Below are 19,242 nucleotides of genomic sequence, written 5' to 3'. Positions count from 1 at the left end.
CTTTTTTCCAAATTTTTCAACTTTTTTCTAAATTTTTCACGGTTGCCGGGAAAAGCGTCGTTACTTCGAGAGCGTCATTATACCCGGGTCGTAGAATCGAGAGTTGACTGTATGTACTAAAAATAAAAATAATATTTTACATGAAATCTTAGACAACTTAACAAATTGAATCTCACCTCAAATCACTGATAGCCTTTTGCAAAGGCAAAAATCCTTGAAGATCTCTATCCTCAGGAAGAGGAACACGGCAATCTAGAAAGTAACAAATGATAATATGTTGTAAACACTTGCAAACAATATTCAGAAGATCCACAAAAAATAATAACACACTGTTAAGAAAAAAATTCTAACTTGAATTGTACATCTTGTAGAGTCAGGAGAAGTTCCTGTAGAATTTTTAAAACATGTCCTACATTTCTGTAACTTATATTCAATTTTGATGGAAAAGTCAGGTAACTGTAAAATATTAAGTGTCAATGCATGATGCATTATTATTACTATTTTTATTATATTTTTTGTTGTGTTGGTAGTTCTAATTTTCAGATTCACCTAGATCCTTCCTCACGGATGGGAGATTAAGTACAAGACAAAGGGGAAGAAGAAGAAAAAATGGCATCTGATCATGAAGCAGTTGTCATTCCATAGTAACTACAGGAAAAGGCTGGCCATGCTACCAATGTGATCGTTTGATCAAGTTTTCATACTTTTTAAACCTACTTTAGTCATTCTTAACTTTGTTTTACTTTATTACCATGTGCTGTACTTAATCTCCCATCCTTGAAGAAGAATTTGAGATTAATTAAAAAAAAAATAACACTACCAACAAAAAGTATATATTATGACTTTGTCTTGATCGTTCTTTTAAAAAGCATTTTTAATATTGCATGAAACTTACTGATTAAACCAACCTTATATAAAACTGGAAATATCTAAAGAATGCCATGAATGAATACCATCCGTCCCCTTAATTGACATGAATTTGGTGAGTTTTGCATCAGACACTTAATTTGTAAACAAGGCTACATGAAATGTACATAATAAAAAAATGGCAGAATTCCCCCTCTATGTTATACGCTATTTACAGCACTATCAAGCAACACAGTGCAAAAATGAAGGGACTATCAACATTTTGAGGCCATCACATCCCCGTCATGGGGATAAAAGAAGGAAAGGATGAAAAGTAAAATAACTCATTAAATAAAGTACTTGTGATTTTGTTATTTAGCATGACTTTCCTGCCACTTTTGGCTAATTGCGATGATGACAAGGAGCGATGACACGATGAAATTAACGAAGGGATACTTACAAAGAACACCCATGGCTACACTGGGATTTGAACCTGAAAACATGCTCGGTTGTAGAGGTGGCAAATATATACTTATCAATTTGCTCCATCCCTACTTTTAATATACGTTAGAAAGTTCATGGGTATTGAAGTACAAATATTATGCATGTACATGGGGCAGCAACACTATTTGTATACTTACATTTCTCGGAACTGAAGTCTGTCAATGAAATCTGAAGTCCATTTAGCAGCTTGCACAAGCTTGGCCATATCTGGAGTCTTGTTGTAAAAGCAGAGTCAAGAAGAACAGTTGGTTCCAAACGAATCCACTCCAAAGTCAGTTTAACTGAAATAGAAAAGATTTTATTCCTTTCAAACTCTTGTTTGTGGGAAGAGAGAGAGAGGAATTAAAGCGTAGATTGTTGGAATGGTTGGTCGATTGATTTGGTTCATTTTACTTCACTTTTCTGCCACATTTTCCTAACCATGAAGATGAGGATGAGTGATGGTCTGATGAAATTGATGAAGGGACACCCACAAAGAACACAAACACCCAGTCTGGGATTCAAACTTGGGACCCCAGGCATCACAGCGTACTGTGCGAACAAGACAATTTAAAATTTAAAAATACACAGCTTTTCAGACACACATATTTCTGGCAATGGGATAAACACTTGTCTTGATCCAATAATTTACACTGTCCAGCAAATCAACAAGCAACTTACAGTAGTATCCCAATTTTACATATTCCAGCAATCCTCATTGTTCCACTAGAGGATAATGTTAAAGAATTTTCCTGGGATTTTACAAGTTTTTTCATCTTGGTGCCCTGAATATAACAATATCAATAACTAGAGCCACATATTTATAGTAAATAAAAGATTAAGATATCGGTACAAGAACTGTACATATTTTGGGATCAAAATCAGTGTATAAAATAGCATTTTGGTGTTAATATGGTAAATAAAAACCTAAATTTGATTTAAAAACTACACATAATAGACAAAAATTAACATTTCACTCTGAATGACACATTTATATAGCTAACCGAGTATTAAGTTTATTCATGTGTAGAGGAGTCCATTTTTGCATCTCAAATATTTACAGCAGAAGTAATCAGTTTTCTATGATTTGCAGAACTCACAGGATAATTCAGACTTCAGAAGGTGCCACATCAGTAAAAAAAAAAAAAACATTAAATTTCGTGTTTAAGTTTTTTTTCGCATTTTACTGCAGTTAATTTTGCATAATTTTGTGACAAAACATGGTAGCAAAATGCACCTCATGCCTTTTGATTGGTTGGTTGGTTGGTTGATTTTGTGTTTTAAGTCCACTTTATGCACAGTAAGGCTAATTGAGACTAGACTTACAGTTTAAAGTGGGATCCGAACCACTATGTGCATCCACCGGATATCGAACCCGGGACCCCTTGATTACAAGGTGACCACGCAACCACAGCACCATCGTGGAGGCCCCCACGCCTTTCGAAAACATGAAAAATAAACATTAAAGTGGGATATTTCACACTTTGTCTTTTCGTCAAAAACAAAATATGAATGCCCCTATCAATAACAGATACAGGAAAATCTCGTTAATACGAAGTTCAAGGGACCAAAAAATGTCAACTTCAAATTAAACGACTTCGAGTTATCCAAACTTTTCAAGATGGTGCCTGTTTTTCAGGTGTAAATAAAGTAGAGTATAAATTACCCCCACAACGGATGTTTTATACTTGGTGGTAGCTCAGAAAATAAGCTTTATATGTACTATATAATAATATTGTACGTTTTAAAGACGTGGACACAAAGATCCCAAGGAGACGGTTAACACCATTTATCCTGCCTAGTTATACAACCGGTTATGCACGGGATGCATGTTGTGGCATAGAGTCTTTTCAAAAACTGTGTTTTCTTTTAATTGTGCAAAGTCGTTGCTCTTCCACGAACTTCTTACAATTTTAGTTCATAAGAAACCCGTTTGCACGGAGACCTACGGAAAGGAAAAGAATCTCATTTATTGCAAGAAGTGAAACTCGGAAACTCGGAAGAATCTTGACAGTAGTCGCACTGGCGCAAGCAAGAGACCGGAGATAATCCCTCCGACAGAATGAATATTGGATTTTATGTGCGTTCACTAGAACATTGTCCGTTACAGGATTAACTGGTAAGAGAAGATTCTCTTGGGAGGAAAAAAAAAAATCGGGGCTGTAAATTTCGTTCTGGTTCGGCTGTCTAAAACACATCGTAAAAAAAGTTTTCTTTGCTTCAGTTAACTTCATATTGGCCCCCTCCCCCTTTGCAGGAATCAGTCCAAACCCTTCTTCAACCTTGCATTGTAATCCACTCTGAAAAAGTAAACACACAACTTGCGATCTGTCGCTCCGCCAAAACATCTCGTATTCCTACATTGAGCATTTTTTCTTTTCACAGCAGCATGCTAATGGTTCAGAAGAAAAGCGGACTTTATGTGCATCATGAAATTGTTTTAACTCTTGTTTTTCTTTCTGGAGATCAAATTTCGTTATCGTCAAATCATAACAGCTTTGCAAGATTCAAAACAATGACGCTTATTCCTTCTTCCTTCGCACTGGATGAGTCATTGCCGATATCAGGAAGCGACAGCTTTCCAGACGCTAGACTAAACACTGGTGCCAGCTGCAGCGTAAACACAATGAGACCGGCTGGAAGTTAGAGCAGCAGGTGGCAGAAGGGAAATCCTCAGCATTTTAAAGATAAGGCGATTGTCGAGGATCAAACTTTTATCAGCAGTGTGGAAAAAAAATGATCCTTGCATTACGTTTTACCATGCAACAGACAATAATACGGGCATTAAGAAAGAGGGACGTGAATTCTGTAATTATCGCATTACCATGCACACCAGTGGCGGATAATGAGCTGTTGTAGGAGAAGGGAGGGGGTCACTTTTCTTTTTCTTATCCTGCGGTTTTTGTTTGTTTTGAAGAAGGCATTCAGAACTGGTTGCTTTATTTTAGATGCCAAGAGCAAGGAGCCCGGGTGCACACACGAGCATGGCCGAAACAATTAGGAATAGACCCCCCCCCCCCCCCTTGTTTACTGATAGAAAAAGGGAGAAGTCACTCAGCCAACATAACACTGTTTTGGCAAATTTTATGACTGGCACAGTTGGGAAACGTTTGAAGCGGGAAACGGGAGTTGTAACATACGTAAGATCGATAAGATCGACGTCAACTTTTGCGGGAAACCTAGATGACAACGCATTAAGCGGGTTGACGATCTTTAAATAGCCTATGTGGCTTTGATAATCTGTAACAATTTCCCTTTTTTATGAAGTTCTACAGGGCACAAAGAACATGCTTTTAATGAAAGTGGTTACCGGAAGTTGTCGGCTAGCAGGCCAAAAGTTGCTCGCTCACGGGAAATTGCTGAATCTCGAGCTCAGAGCTAGACAGATGGGTGAGACTTCCAGGTGCCATGCATCTTGTATTTTGGAACATTCCTGCGATCTTATCTTGCATTTCTCATCTAGCACTGGTGAATATTTCCAAGGTGGCGCATTCAGCGGGGAAAGAGCTTGAACTTCCATGCACATTGACAAAGAATGTCAATGACCAGCGGGCATTTCGAGCTGCTTCCCTCGAGTTGTCAGCAGCTCTTAGGACAAGGAAACATGTCAAGTTAAAATAACATCCAAGCTCTCTCCACATTCGATCTTCTCTTGTCGACTTACGCAGGTGTCTACTTCGAATTAAGCGAAACCAGTTTTGCCGAAGGGTCTTGTAAACAACTTCGTATTAAAAATTATCCGTATTTCGATTTATCCGTACTGAAATACATTATAAATCCTATCTTATCGGCTGGGGAATGGGAAGAACTTCGGATTAAAGGGTACTTCATATTAACCAATATCGTATTAACGAGGTTTTCCTGTATTGTACAAATCACAAATTTCAAATTACAAATGGAGGAATGCTAAGAAGTACTAACTTGCTGGTAAAGCGAAGTATTCCAGTAAAGGCTCTCCTTCCTTGAGAGTGTACACTGGAAGTAGATATGCGCTGAGCGATCCTGCCATCAAATCCGTGACCAAGTGTTTCACTTGCTTCTCCTCTTCCGAAAGCTGATAGTCACTGCATATACCATCCTCCAGAGCTCCGCCAGCGTGATGCAATGCAAACAGGTTTATTGTCAGCATCTGAAATGAAAATCCCATGCTTAAATTAGTTCTGGTCACTCCACGTAGGAGTACCAATTACCCAAGAGCAGCAGAAGACAACAGTACAGGTGGCAACTGCACACTTAGCAATATGCCACAATACAATCTACACTAGAAGCCTTCCAAGCAATATTGCAAGCAGTTCCCAAGAGGTTGGTGACAATGGCCACCCAAATTAATAGAACTTAATATTCTGGTAACTTCATAAATGTGCTATTAGAAGGATATGGCCTCTCCGATGGCAAAGTGGTAACGTCGTCACCTGGGTTTGATACCTGGTGGAAGCACAAGTGCTTCGGATCCCACTTTAAAGTGTAGGTCCAGACCCTGAAAATAGGTCTGCTCTCTTAGGTCATGTCACACCTGTTTTCATCATCGTGCATTTTCCTTGTGAAGCAGGTGAGGAACCAATGTTGAACACTTGTAACATTAATTTATTATGTTTTGGGTAATTCAAATGGTTCCTGGCCATTCTCAACACAGAACATATAACAAGATATTCCAGTGAAATAAAATGATCTTAGAAATGTGAGTAATTAATAGATAAAAGCAATTCACATTTCAGGAAATGTAAAATGCAGGAGCAAATAAAGTACTTCCTGGTCTATGAAACTGGCTTTTCAGAGTTATTCCTGTATTTTTGCTTCTCAAATATTTACAGCGTAATTAATAAGATTTTCCACGAATTGCATAACTCACAGGATAGTTTTGACTTCAGGAAATGTCACATTGTCAAATAAACTCCAAAATTCGTGTTTAAGAGTCGAAAAAAACATTCACAGGAAAAGAGAGGAAAAGCATGCTGAAAAATTTGACTAAACTCACCTGTACAAGCTTCCAAGAGGTGAAACTTTCAGTAGCCACGTGTGCTGTAAGAGTTGATGTCAAAACCTTCACATATTTCTCTGCCAAAGCCAAGTCAGAAGCTGTATGTAGGAGACCATGGAGTTTCAGGAAAAGCGACACATATTCTGATACAGAAATCTTAGTTTTTCCTTCTACATTTATCCTTAAAAAAGAGAGAAAGAAAGTAGTTCAATTAGATTCATAATTTTTAATTTGGAAAAATTACAAAATTTGCATTTAAAACATTGGATACTGGGATCACAAATTACTAAATAAATATACAGTGGAACCTCGATTTTATGTTTTTCAGGGGACCAAGCTGAGAACTTAAAATGTGGGAATATGTAGAAGAGGGTTAATTTTATAAAATTCCGTACGTTGGGACAATCAACATTGAATGCATAATGTGGGAAAACTGAAAATCCAGGAACATAAATCGGAGTTCCACTGTATTCACTAGATCGATTGAAATAAAATTTTTCGGTGCTTCAACACTTGAGTTATTTGCAACCATCACATTACACAGTGACCAGCCTCTTACCACAACTAAAATCAGCAACTGTCTCTGAAGACTAAAAGCTCTTTGCTTGTGTTAAAAGCTAAGGCTGATAAGGAACACTCAGCACATACTACACTGAACATCCAAAAAAATAGAGACACCTACCGAGAGAAACATGAACTACCGAGGGTCTGTCAACTGACGCCAGTCGCCAGTTCGCTGTGGTGTGGAAGTTTCCCCAGTATGTATTCGACCTGTACACGGAGTGGTGTGCGTATAATGGGAAAGCAACAGGATTTGACGGCATTTGAACGGGGCATGATTGTCGGTGCACGATTGGCAGGTGTGAGAATTTCCCAAACTGCAACACGGACAGGATTTTCGAGGCCAACAGTGTCATGCATGCACAAGGAATGGATGAATAAGCAAAAAACATCCAGCAGCAAGGCGTTCTCCGAGTGGAAAATGAAGGTGGATGAGAGGGGCCAGAGGCGACTCGGTAGGATTGCGCAGGGCAACAGGAGAGCTGCAAGTGCACATATAACAGCTGATTACAATGTTGGAACCCCGACTCGAGTGTCTGACCACACCATTCGTCGCACTTAAACACGGATGGGCTATGCCAGCCGACGTCCGACCAGAGTGCCCCTGCTAACAGTGATGACCAAACATCGCCTGCAGTTTGCCAAGGACCATCGCAACTGGACCGTTGAGCACTGGCAGGTCGTCTGGTCCGATGAATCCAGGTTTACATTGAACCATGCTGACAGGAGACTCCGTGTGTGGCGAAAACAACATGAGTGCATGGACCCACGGTGTCATGTGTCAGAAGTGCAGGGCAATGGTGGCAGTGTCATGGTGTGGGGACTGTCTTGCTGGACTGGTTTGGGTCCCCTCATCCCTTAGCTCTGTGGGCGGCCGCACACCAGACAAAACATTTGGCTCGAGTCACATTGCGACAAAAGAATGAAAGTCCGTGGAATTTTGTCTCGCAAGGAGCAGCTTGATACAAAAACACTCTGCGCATGCGCAAATTCAATCTCTTCAGGCACAGACATCTAATCACAGTCCACAAACAGGAGCAACTTGGAAATTAGCAATTAAATGTAGACATTGAATTCTACATTAAATGGTTAATAATGTATTTTCTAACCAATTATTTGCTAGAAATCTATTCAATTCACAGCATATAAACTGATACATCAATTCTACATACACATTGATACACTGATTCTGCTGTAAACTGTTATACTTATACTTACCCGCTTCCCAAATTAAAAGACAGACCGAGATCTATTGCATACATGGTTGAACCCTGCAATCAGATTTTAGCCAACAAACAAAATGAATTGTTGTGTCGTGTCGCTTTGTGACTCGTCATGTTGCATTGCATTGCATCCTGTTGTGTCGGAGCCGGTGTGCAGCTGGCATAAGGCTAAGGTAGGTGGATACTAAAGACATGACACGCATGTGATTAATTGCTACAAGTAATCAAATATTATATGATAATACTCACTGTTCTTCAGCACCTTTATTGAAGGTTCGAGACAAGTTTGTTGCTGCAGCTGGAAAGAAATGTCGGACTGCCACACTGCGAACATAGTGAAACACAGTAGACAAGCGATCCCCTCTGCTGGCTTCTAGGAGGGCAAGCTGATTATATGGCTGGCCACTGCTTGGAGCAAGTTGAACTGCATGCCTGGAAATATGGAAAGTCATGAAATTTTACTTACATTTTATGAAATTTTCATAGTAAATGCATAACATAAATCTAGCCCTTAAAAACTTTTTAAAGTGTTTCATATCGTGCTGCTTATTTGTTTTGTGTGATTTTTAACAATGAGTTTAAGACACAGTAGTTATTACAGTGCTTACATGACTTCAACACTACAGAATTGGTTTAAACACCAAGCATTTAATAAAAATGTACAAATATTACAACAGGCCTAAGGATACTAGGAATAGTACATAACAAAATCATGTGGATTTTAAGAATGTTAATATAATTAGGCAGGCCAGAATGGTTTGTATAATTAATATGATTCCTATTGACAACGGATGTTTTATTTGTAATATTATTAATGATAGTTTTAATCTTGCATGTGTAGTCAATGAAAAATATAATTAGTCTCTCTCTCTGATGCATTAACACTTACCTATAAAATGACTCTGCTTGTCTACTCTGATTCCTATACCGGGCAATATCTCCTAGGTGAACAAGACAGTGCTGGCAAATATAATAGCAGGAACTTTTGTGGGGCTGGCTGAGATGCTCAACGGCTCTGCTTATTTTTCCATTTCCGTACACTGAGCCTTTCCTTTAAAAGACAGAATGAGGAATAAAATATCGCACAATACTTTTGTATACAACAAGTTCCCATGAGGATGGTGATCAAAATTAATAAAAACTTATTTAAAACCAGTTTGCAGATAAGGAGTACTATATTTCATTATCAATTGCTACTGAATCCTTACAGGAAACATGACACCATGAAGTATCATTTAGTGCCACCTTTGGCTTATCGCAATGATGAAGAGTAATGACTACATGACATTGAGGGTGGGACACTAGATACAGTCATGACTTTGAGCATAAAATCTAAACATCCATCTCCAAGTACTAATAGCTAGTGGTGGTAAATACAGCAGATACTGCTGCACATGAAGTTTAGTTTGTTCTGTCAGGACTATTTATTATTAAAAGACTGAAGATAAAGTCACCTACCTTCTAAATGGAAGATCCAAATCAAATGCACTGCAAATCTCTTGAAGGAGTGTCAAATAAAAACCACTTGCAGCTTCTAGGCACCAAGACAACATTGCTTGAGATTCGCTCCGTTTTGGATTCTGAAAAAAAAAATTAAGTAAAAATTGGTTAAGCAGATACATACATGGGCTGACTGTATATGCATCGGCACACAAGTGTTATAACAATATGAAATGAAAATAAATATGGCATCAGTATCAGAAAGCACTGAATGGAATTTATTTATCCATACTAACAGGGAGTTTTCCAACGTGTGTCCTTAAAAATCCTACACGACACATTCAGAGTGCAATTGTCCTGGAAATTATGCAAAATTAGAGGTTTCCATTTATGTTGCATTAGTAATGTGTTACATAACAGGCGTTTCATTTTTTTATTTCATGTCACTTTCCTGCCTCATTTTCAATGAATATGAGTGGTGACTAGATGAAATTGATGAACGGACGCTCACAAAGAATGCCCATGATCAGACCAGGACTCAAAGTCAGGAACGAAATTGAAAGTCAACCTCTTAACGTGCTCAGCCACCGAACTGGGAACAGGTGATTTAATACTGTGATGTAATAGTTGAACATTTCAAACCAAAACCCTTGCAAATTGATGCATATGGAACTGAAGTGAAATTTAGTTCAGAATCTGAATGATATATTAACTTCTATTTTAATTGATTTAGTGTCTTTAATCCACTTTATGCAGAGTATGGCTAATCGGGACTGGGCCTACAGTTTAAAGTGGGATCCAAACCACCATGTGCCTTGATTACAAGACGACGACACTACCACTGTGCCATCGGGGAGGCCACAACTTTTATTTTAATAATAATAATACGAGGGCAAATTGGAAAGTCTTTGCCCCTAACCATTTATTGCCAGATTACAAACCATAAAAGAAAAACAAGATATACACAATCTTCTAAGTACTTTTTGTTATTTTTCCACATAATCACCACACCTGTTGAGGCACTTGTCCCACCGTACCACAAGTTTCGCAATGCCTGTTGCATAGAAGATGGCATGCTGATCATGGAACCAACATCGAACAATGCTCTGCACTTCGGTGTCGTATGTGAACCTCTGTCCTGCCAGGAACTTCTTCAATGGAAGAACAATGTCGTAAACACTACCATAGGAAATGCCAAGCTCAGTGGCAATGTCCTTCAGATGAAAACGTCGATCAGCTTTCATCATTTCATCAACAGGGGTAATGTTGTCCGGTGTCAGCGAGGAACGAGGTCGGCCCAATCGCTCATTGTCCTCCACATTTTCCCGTTCATTTTCAAACTCCTTGCACCACCACTGCACACTTCGCACTGATAAACATTTGTCCCCATACACTGGCTCCATTTTCCTGTGTATATCTGTGGCTGTTTGTCCTTTGCACCATAAAAACGAATAACACTTTGCTGCTCATATGGCGTGGACTTCCCGAGCACTCCGGCCATCCTTGCCAACTGATAACAGCACTGTGCAGTGGAAGAAATCGGAAGTTACAATAGGGCCATTCCAAGAAAAGCCTACTGCATCGCTCGTTTATCTCGCTTTTGTAATAACACTTTTAACAAGCTAGAAAAAAATTAGGTGCAAAGACTTTTTGACTTGCCCTCGTATTTAAATAGATAATTGATAAGTTTTGCCTTGGAAAAAGAAATTGCATTTTTACAAATACAGTGGACTCTGTTTAATTTGAACTTGGATATAATTCGAATTACTGGGTACTTTGAACAGAACTTTATCCCCTTGAAATCATCATCAATGGCATATGTTTTGGTTAACTCGAATTTTGGATAATTCAATTTTTCTTTAGTTCAAATTAAAAAGAGTTAACTGAATATTTAAAAATCCTGTGGTGATCCAGCTAACATGCAGGAGGTCTGGATGATCTCAAGCGGGGATTTTACAGCAACCCGCATGTATAAGTAGATCTGGACCTCAACCACTCTTTCTTACCTGAGGGACAAAGGTGGCCAGAAGGTGTGGCTAATGACATCATCTTCAATTTGGCCGAGATTAAGAATGTGTGCCTCTATGCCTCTGTGTGGCTACATGGCACAGTGCCAAACGGCAATAAAGTATGGTAACTCAACTATTAATAAATAAATATGGAGAAAATAGTACTCACTGTATCTGCAAAACTATATTTTTCTTCTTTGTTCTATTAATTTCAGTGGGCACCATTCTCGTTGGAACTTGTTGTACTGTTGCTTGGCATGCTTCTATTGTTCGCAGTTCTCCAGCTGCCGCAAGGTGCATTATCATTAACTGTACTGTAACGTGTTGTTAATGACACGGACGCAGTTAACAACAATGCACCTAGCGTCAGCTGGAGAACTACGAACAATAGAAGCATGCCAAGCAACAGTACAACAAGTTCCAACGAGGATCGTGGCAGTGGTCACTGAAATTAATAAGAAGAAAAAGACAGTTTCGCGGATATAGTGAGTACTATTTTCTCCGTATTTATCTACTACCGCGTCTCTCTTCTCCTAATTATGAATCAACCATTAAGTCACGGACTATTTATAGAAATCCACAATTGTTAACAATGTAAGAAAATTTACAGATTAAGCAATATTAAATTGTTTGTGCACTAGCAACGTGCAAGTAAACCTGGTCTTTTCCACACCATAAATAATATTATCTGCATTAAATGGTCAGTTATCTCCTTACCTTTTTATCTTTAGCCAGAGACTGAAGAGTTCCAATGTAGTTCTTAAAGCCATGGTTCCAGAGGTCTTGCTCTACCTTTTTGTCCAAAGCATATTCCAAATCTAAAATCAACACTTGTTGGTATATTCTCTGAAATAATAATAAAACAGACAATCAACAATGGAACATAAGTAAATGTTATTTCAGAATTCTAAATTTGGCAAGCACCAAAATAACTAACAACTTCACAATTTTCTTTACGTCCTTCACACACATATGAAAACTTGGAATTGGATTAAGAACTGCACACTGTGGGATGTCAATAATATAAAAGAGGGATTACAAAAATGTCTAAAGTGATGAATTGAAGTGATACAGACTGGTATTGACCGTTACCAATGATACTGCTATTAGAAAGTAGGGTACTTTAGTATTATACAGACTACCACCAATTAGTATGCTATAGGTACTTAACCTAACCTTCATATCTAATTAGTATGCCATAGGAACCTAACCAAACTAATTAGATATGAAAGTTAGGTTAGGTATGGAGGTAGTCCATATAATACTAAAGTACCGAAAGTAGCATTTTTTTTCATAAGGTGTAGTTCCAATTGAATACTTCTACACAACTATAACACAACCCTTCTTGAGGTTGAATTTTGGAAAATCCCTTCTTGGTGGGTGCTTATGTCATGAGAGCAACATACTCCTAAACTTGTAGCTTTCTAATCCTATATTAAGATTAGAAGGGTACACTTTTTGCACTGGATTTTATCAGTAAATACTAGCTTATCCTAATTGCCTAGGAAGAAAAAGTTACGTGAACGTATGGCATAAGAAACAATCACTTTTAAATCATCAGAATTTCCATTATTTTGGTGAGTTTCCGAGTGAAAGACAAATTTCACCCTTTAGAAATAAACAACAAAAAAATAGTGCTAATGCGAGAAGTACAGGTAGAAACTCTACATCAACATACCTGCAACTGCTGCTGGCACATCCAAGCTTCATTGTCATTAAGAATATCTTTGGAATTCTGAACCTTTTCTTTCAGCTTCTCTGCTTTCCTGAAATTCAATTGTCGAAACATTACACAGCATTTCTTGACATTTTCAAAATAAATTTTAAAAAAAATTGAAACAGGATAGGGATCAGTATCAGCTAGTATGCTTATTGCTAAAGCTGCTGCTATTTTACCAACAAAATTTTTCTTTTCTTGGAAATTGCTACATGTCAGATGATATGTACTTAATGTACAGAACCATTTGAAAAATGAACATTTTGAAAATGATGCATATTTTTTGTTCAGCAACTTGCATGGTAGTAGAGTTCCTCCAAAAGAACCCGAGGTAATTTGTTGGTGTTATCTTCTTTTTGCTGATTCGTCAGAGCATATACTAACTGTCCACTTACACCACACCAAGTCTAGCATTATTATAGAAAAATACTAAGGGCGACCCCCACTATTTCACCTTTGAAAAAAATACTAACATTTATAATTGAAAAGAAATTTCACCATCGTCAGAAAAACAAAGGTACAAATAAAATATCTGGTTGGTGTTAGTCTTACTTCAAGTGTAATATTAGACGAAGACAAATTATGGTGACTCACTCACTACACCTTACCCTGTCTGAAAATACCCTCATGTACTTCAATATATTTCATGCATGGCTTTCTTTACGGATTATCTTAAAATTACATATTTAAAAGAAATGTGCTCATTCAAAAATGGTAACGAGGGACCACAATTAGCTTTAGATATCAGAATTTCTGAACAATGCCCAACTCACATTGACATAATCAACTACCTGCTGTTATTTCTAGAAAAAGCACACAACGTCCAACTTCTCCTTTCATGCAGACTTTGCAAATTTGATTTGAGAAACTCCAGTTTCATGACACTTTAATCTAATCACTATGATACAAAAAAATAAATGAGAACTGAATACTTACTTCAGTGCTTGCACAGCAGCCTTCAAACCCATAATTCAATGTTGGGTTAAGATGAAACCTGAAATAATGATACATTATCAATAAAATATTAATGAAATTTTCCTTGTTCTCCCAATATACAGTAAAACCTCATTAATCTGGACAGGCAAAAGGAAAAAAAAAAAAGCAGAATGCAAGGTTTTAAATGTGGCTAGAAGTCAACAAGAGAACTTCCCCAAAAAAGGGCAGTCAACCACTGATGAAATTGTTTCCCGCAGACTTTGTACTGTACTGTATAGTGTATTTAGATCTGTGCCCAGTGCTCGAAAAATCTTCAGAGCTAGGCGCCAGCTCTGAAAATCAGGTGCCAAGCCGGCCCCCGTCGTGGAGTGGTTATCACATCGCGCTACGATGCCAGGGGTCCTGGATTGGAATCCCAACCTGGGCATTGGGCGTTTGCGAGTGTTCATCCATCAATTTCATCATATCATCACCTATCTCCATCTTCGCCAATTAGCCAAAAGTGGCACAACAAGCGAAGTAAAATAAAGCAAATCAATCAATCTATAAGAAGATGAGCATCACCGTATTCAAAACATCACTAAATCATGTGAGAAAGCAGGAAATGGGGGGTTAGGGGACAAAGAGTAAGAAATTGTTACTGATTCTATGGAATGCTCACAATGTTGAACAAAAAAAAAATAATTAGCTAACTTACGCAGTACCGCAATTTGAACTTAGAATCTTCACAATTTCGTAGATGCAAACTTAAAAAACGGCAATATTACAGCAAAAGATCACAGTCGCCAGGCTGAAATGTTTAGTCGCCATGGCGACCGGGATTTTTTGGCCCTGCCTATGCCCTTTAAATACACCATAATAAACGTGTTTTGTTGTTATAAACGGAGTTTTAATGCACTTTCTACAGTTTTAATGCACTTTCTACTGTTCTTTTAGGCTATTTCCGTTAATCCGGTCTTTCGTTAAACCGGTCAACTTATCCCCCCATTAGTCTGGATTAATGAGGTTTTACTGTAGTTTAAAATTGTATGAAAGAAAGTCCTAACATAAGCAGTGTGTGTGTTTATAAATATAAAATAACTTATAAACAAATTTACATATAATCTGGAAATCTAGTAGTTTTAAATTATATGAATTCCACAATTGTATAAATATTTCAGTGAAATTATGGATAGACGAATTTGATTTTTTTTCTCTAATGCAGATAAAGATAAAGTACTAACAAAAAATTACAAATGTTCCTTGAATAACATAATAGTTAATTTCGTTAAGTTTACTTTTTGTAACCTCTCAATTATTTCTGAAACTCCTGGTATATAACTTAATACACATAGTAGTTGTAACTCTTGAAAAGAAGAAAGACTTTCTATTTGCACGATGAAACTGTATAGGTATATTGGATTACATATTCCTATACAGCAGAGGGACAGACAGTAGTTCCTCATCTTATGTGTGCAACTTCGATTTCCTACTGCCGAACTACAAAAACTTTATAGGTCACTCTACGAATAACTTCTAACAAAATTTCTGTTACACTCTGTAAAAGCTTAGGAAAAAAATTTAGCAGATAAAACATCCAAAATGCTTACCAAGTTTTACATTTCCTGGCTTGTACTAAAATATTTTTCCCTGTTAAGATCCCCTTTAGGCTAAAATTATATTCCTTTCCAATAGAGATGAAACTCCATGAAATTTAAAACCTTAAAAGACCTGAAAATAAAAATTATGATTCAGTGCGTATACTAATATTTTTTATTGCAAACGTTCACTTCTTTTCAGTGCCAGTATGTGATGAGCATTTCTATTGGTAAGTCTAACTAATGAAGTGCAGTGAATAAATTTGGAAGCAATGCATATATTTATACATTGAAATATTGATTCAGATATTCTTGTTTCGCAGACTTAACAAAAATTTCACAGCCCTGAAGAAACTGAAAGACCAGTTTCACACAAACCAAATTAATACATATATTGTGGTTTGCAAAGCCATACAAAGAAACAAATTGCTGCATAAGAAACAAAGGCATGTTATTATGTATGCATTGCTTGCAGTGGCGTGGCGTGACTTTTTCAAAAGTGTTACCGGCTATCAGTACGACAATTATGCCTGCTAGATGTTATCCCCCCCGGTAAAGAAAACATGTCTTGGAGCAAGATATTTGTTCATTTCGTTCTTGTTTTGCAATCAGCACAGTGATTTAGCCACAAATACTAATAGAAGGAACTACCACTCATGAGACAGTTACCACGAAAATCCAATGAATAGTGATAGACCCTTGTCAATCCTTCATCTGTCTCCGTTTCTTTGTAATGAGGTGCGAAGGGGAAGAAGAAGATACACACTTTTCTCCGGTCAGTTTGACGTTTGTGTGTGGTGAGCACTGAGCAGACGACAGACCTCTGCTCCTTTGTGGAAGGGAAGCCCAGCTGTACGTACTACTGTTGCCAACTTAGTATTTTGGAGCAAGGTTTGTCCAAATCACGAATCGCACCAAGGAACTATATTTACGTCTATTACCTAACTGGTCTCAGTTGTAGTTCAATCCCCTTGGCTTTGATGTCTACCTCTAGTTGCTTCACAGAAATGGTATTCCTATTTTAGGGTGGATTTAGCTCTTTTCTGCCAATCCAATGTGACAACACTGGCTGATCCGGTAGGTACGAACGGCAACAGGGCCCCTTAACAGGCATATGAATAACCCCATAGCACACTATGCCCCAAAGTCCTTCCCCACTCTTTCCTTGCATTGGCACCCTCTTCTCCCTTGTTGCCTCCTCAGGGTAGCGGATCGGCCTCCCTCTTCGCTTCTGTCGGCTGCAGAAAAAGTGTCCTAGGCAATATCTACTCGACGGCAATGGTGTTCATTAATGTATTTAACAATGTTTTATTGAAACAACTTTTTTATAATTCTTTACATTTTGCTGTTACCTGCAGTAACACCGGCTACATACACGCCACGCCTCTGATTGCTTGCATTGCAGAATTATTTCTCTTGTAGTCTATGGTTGTTACAAGCATAAAAACACAGTTGTATTGTTGTGATGTTTCAGGAATACACTGGAATAAATTAAATAATGAAAATGGTAACATATACCCACTATGGAGTTTTCTTTTTCACAAATGGTGTAGGCCACCATCTTTAAAATGTAATGTAACGGAAAACATCAAGAATCTCTGTAAAAGCAATGATGATTTTGAATTGCCTGATGATATTTGGGATTTATAATTTTTAAAGATTCCAAAATAATAATAAAACAGACTGCTTGTTTCACAGTTAAGTTGCTACATTACAACATCCATTGTATAAGATAAGATCTTTATTGCCATAAGACATTACAAGAATGTATCTACATCATTAACTTATACAATAAATGAAATAAATAAATAGGTAACTAGATTTCTTGTATCGTATTAGTGATTGTAAAGACAAATTTTATGTATCAAGATCTCTAGTATAAATTTCTTTGAACAAGTATTTCTCAAAATGTATTGAGCAGTATTCATTAACTTCATACACACACTCATTTTTCAAAATTTTTAAAATACACTTCTTAAAACTATTCATTTGTAGAGATTTTAAGTATTGTGGTAGTTGATGTAAATTTTTACCGCCATATAAGTCATACTCTTTTAGATTTACTGTGTTGGTATCTTCTTATAGTTAGATTGTCTCGATTTCTTGTATTGTATTGGTGATTTATACTGTTTGACAGAAACTTTTGTAAATTATTATGTACTAAATATAAGATCCTATAGATATACACACGGTTGACAGAGTACTCCCAACTTAAAAAATAAAGGGTGACAGTGTGATTTAGGGGACTCCTTGCAGATTATTCTTACTGCTTTTTCTTTAAGTTTGAATATTTTATATATTTGCATGTTATTACCCCATACTTGCACACCATAGTGAAATATGCTATGAATTTGAGCATAATATACTTTCAATAGTACATCACTATCTACACATCCATTCAGTCTACGTAACATTTTTTTTAGCTGTATAATTAATATGATCATTCCATGTTAGATGTGTATCAATATATAGACCTAAGAATTTTAATTGATTCGTGTCTTCTATTGCTGCCGTATTATTATAAGTAACATTTACACTCGCCGCAAAATGACTTCGGACCTCATGTGAAATCTGCCGTAGTAGGCGGTCTATTACTTTGTAGCCTTGTATCTAGTGTTGTTTTGTTTGGAACACTGAATTGTTTCTGCATGAACGTATCTGGCAACAGCGTATTGCTGCTGATAAGCAAGTTCATTTCATACTGGTAAGGTGCGGATTACTCACAATTAAATATAAACTTTAAGCTAAAAGATTAAAAAATCGGCAACTTACGTGTGTGAGTATGAGATATTTTTCGTACTACGTTTCGGAGGTTACACTACCTCCTTCTTCAGGTTGAAACGTTGTTATTCAGACACCTGACATGGTGCCTCGTCGTGAAAGTGAAGGTTAAGGATTTAGGTTAAAAAGTTGCTAGAAGGACACTTTCTAAAAAAGAGTATAAATTACACATCTAAAACCGCGCAATACTATAAAAACAAAGGAACATCCAAGGCTGAAGTCGGCGAACTGCCGACCAATGCACAGGGTAGACGAATGCACAGTGTCAGCCCGTACCTGGGGAAAAGGAACTTCCCCTCCTCAAACCTTCCAAACTGGGGCTCGGGAGTCACCAATCCAAGGAGAAGTCGACCTCCACCTCGGCGGCTTTCCTAACCTCAGGAGTAACATGGAAGCCCATTTCGTCCCTAAACATTGCGGCTTTATCCCATTTTTTAAAGAAATTAACCCAGCCGTCTTCTAAATTCCCATCGTCCCTATTAAGCTTATTCCAATTTTCCGCGCATATATAAGCAGCTTCATATACGTTCCTGTCCAATTTATTGTTAACCTCCCTAATAATTTCCCTTTTAGCAATCCTATGTCGGTTAACCAATATATGTTCAGACAATCCGGTTTTGGGTATGCCTTCCTTTACGTCCTTATCATGCTCTCCCCACCTGACTTGCATACTTCTCCCCGTTTGTCCCAC

The 19,242-nt window shown here is 37.6% G+C and overlaps 1 protein-coding gene across 2 annotated transcripts in view; it reads right to left on the bottom strand.

Moving 5' to 3' along the window:
- LOC145977790 (uncharacterized) overlaps positions 1–19,242 on the bottom strand; it is a 47,316-nt gene that overhangs the window by 18,893 nt on the left and 9,181 nt on the right. Inside the window, exons 2-12 of one of the 2 annotated variants that reach the window (XM_083110075.1) lie at positions 15,783–15,903; positions 14,194–14,251; positions 13,219–13,306; positions 12,258–12,386; positions 9,550–9,671; positions 8,981–9,142; positions 8,341–8,523; positions 6,305–6,488; positions 5,251–5,458; positions 1,488–1,631; positions 177–252 (exon numbers count right to left, since the gene is read on the bottom strand). In XM_083110075.1, the coding sequence (XP_082966201.1) occupies positions 177–252; positions 1,488–1,631; positions 5,251–5,458; positions 6,305–6,488; positions 8,341–8,523; positions 8,981–9,142; positions 9,550–9,671; positions 12,258–12,386; positions 13,219–13,306; positions 14,194–14,225 (1,328 nt within the window). In that variant the 5' untranslated portion in view covers positions 14,226–14,251; positions 15,783–15,903. The remainder of the gene's footprint in view (positions 1–176; positions 253–1,487; positions 1,632–5,250; positions 5,459–6,304; positions 6,489–8,340; positions 8,524–8,980; positions 9,143–9,549; positions 9,672–12,257; positions 12,387–13,218; positions 13,307–14,193; positions 14,252–15,782; positions 15,904–19,242) is intronic. The other variant, XM_083110076.1, reaches the window with a different exon arrangement.

Source organism: Lepisma saccharinum, chromosome 23 (assembly GCF_977018435.1).
Source record: "Lepisma saccharinum chromosome 23, izLepSacc3.1, whole genome shotgun sequence".
Taxonomy (NCBI): domain Eukaryota; kingdom Metazoa; phylum Arthropoda; class Insecta; order Zygentoma; family Lepismatidae; genus Lepisma; species Lepisma saccharinum.
This window is presented reverse-complemented; position numbering and strand designations above follow the sequence as displayed.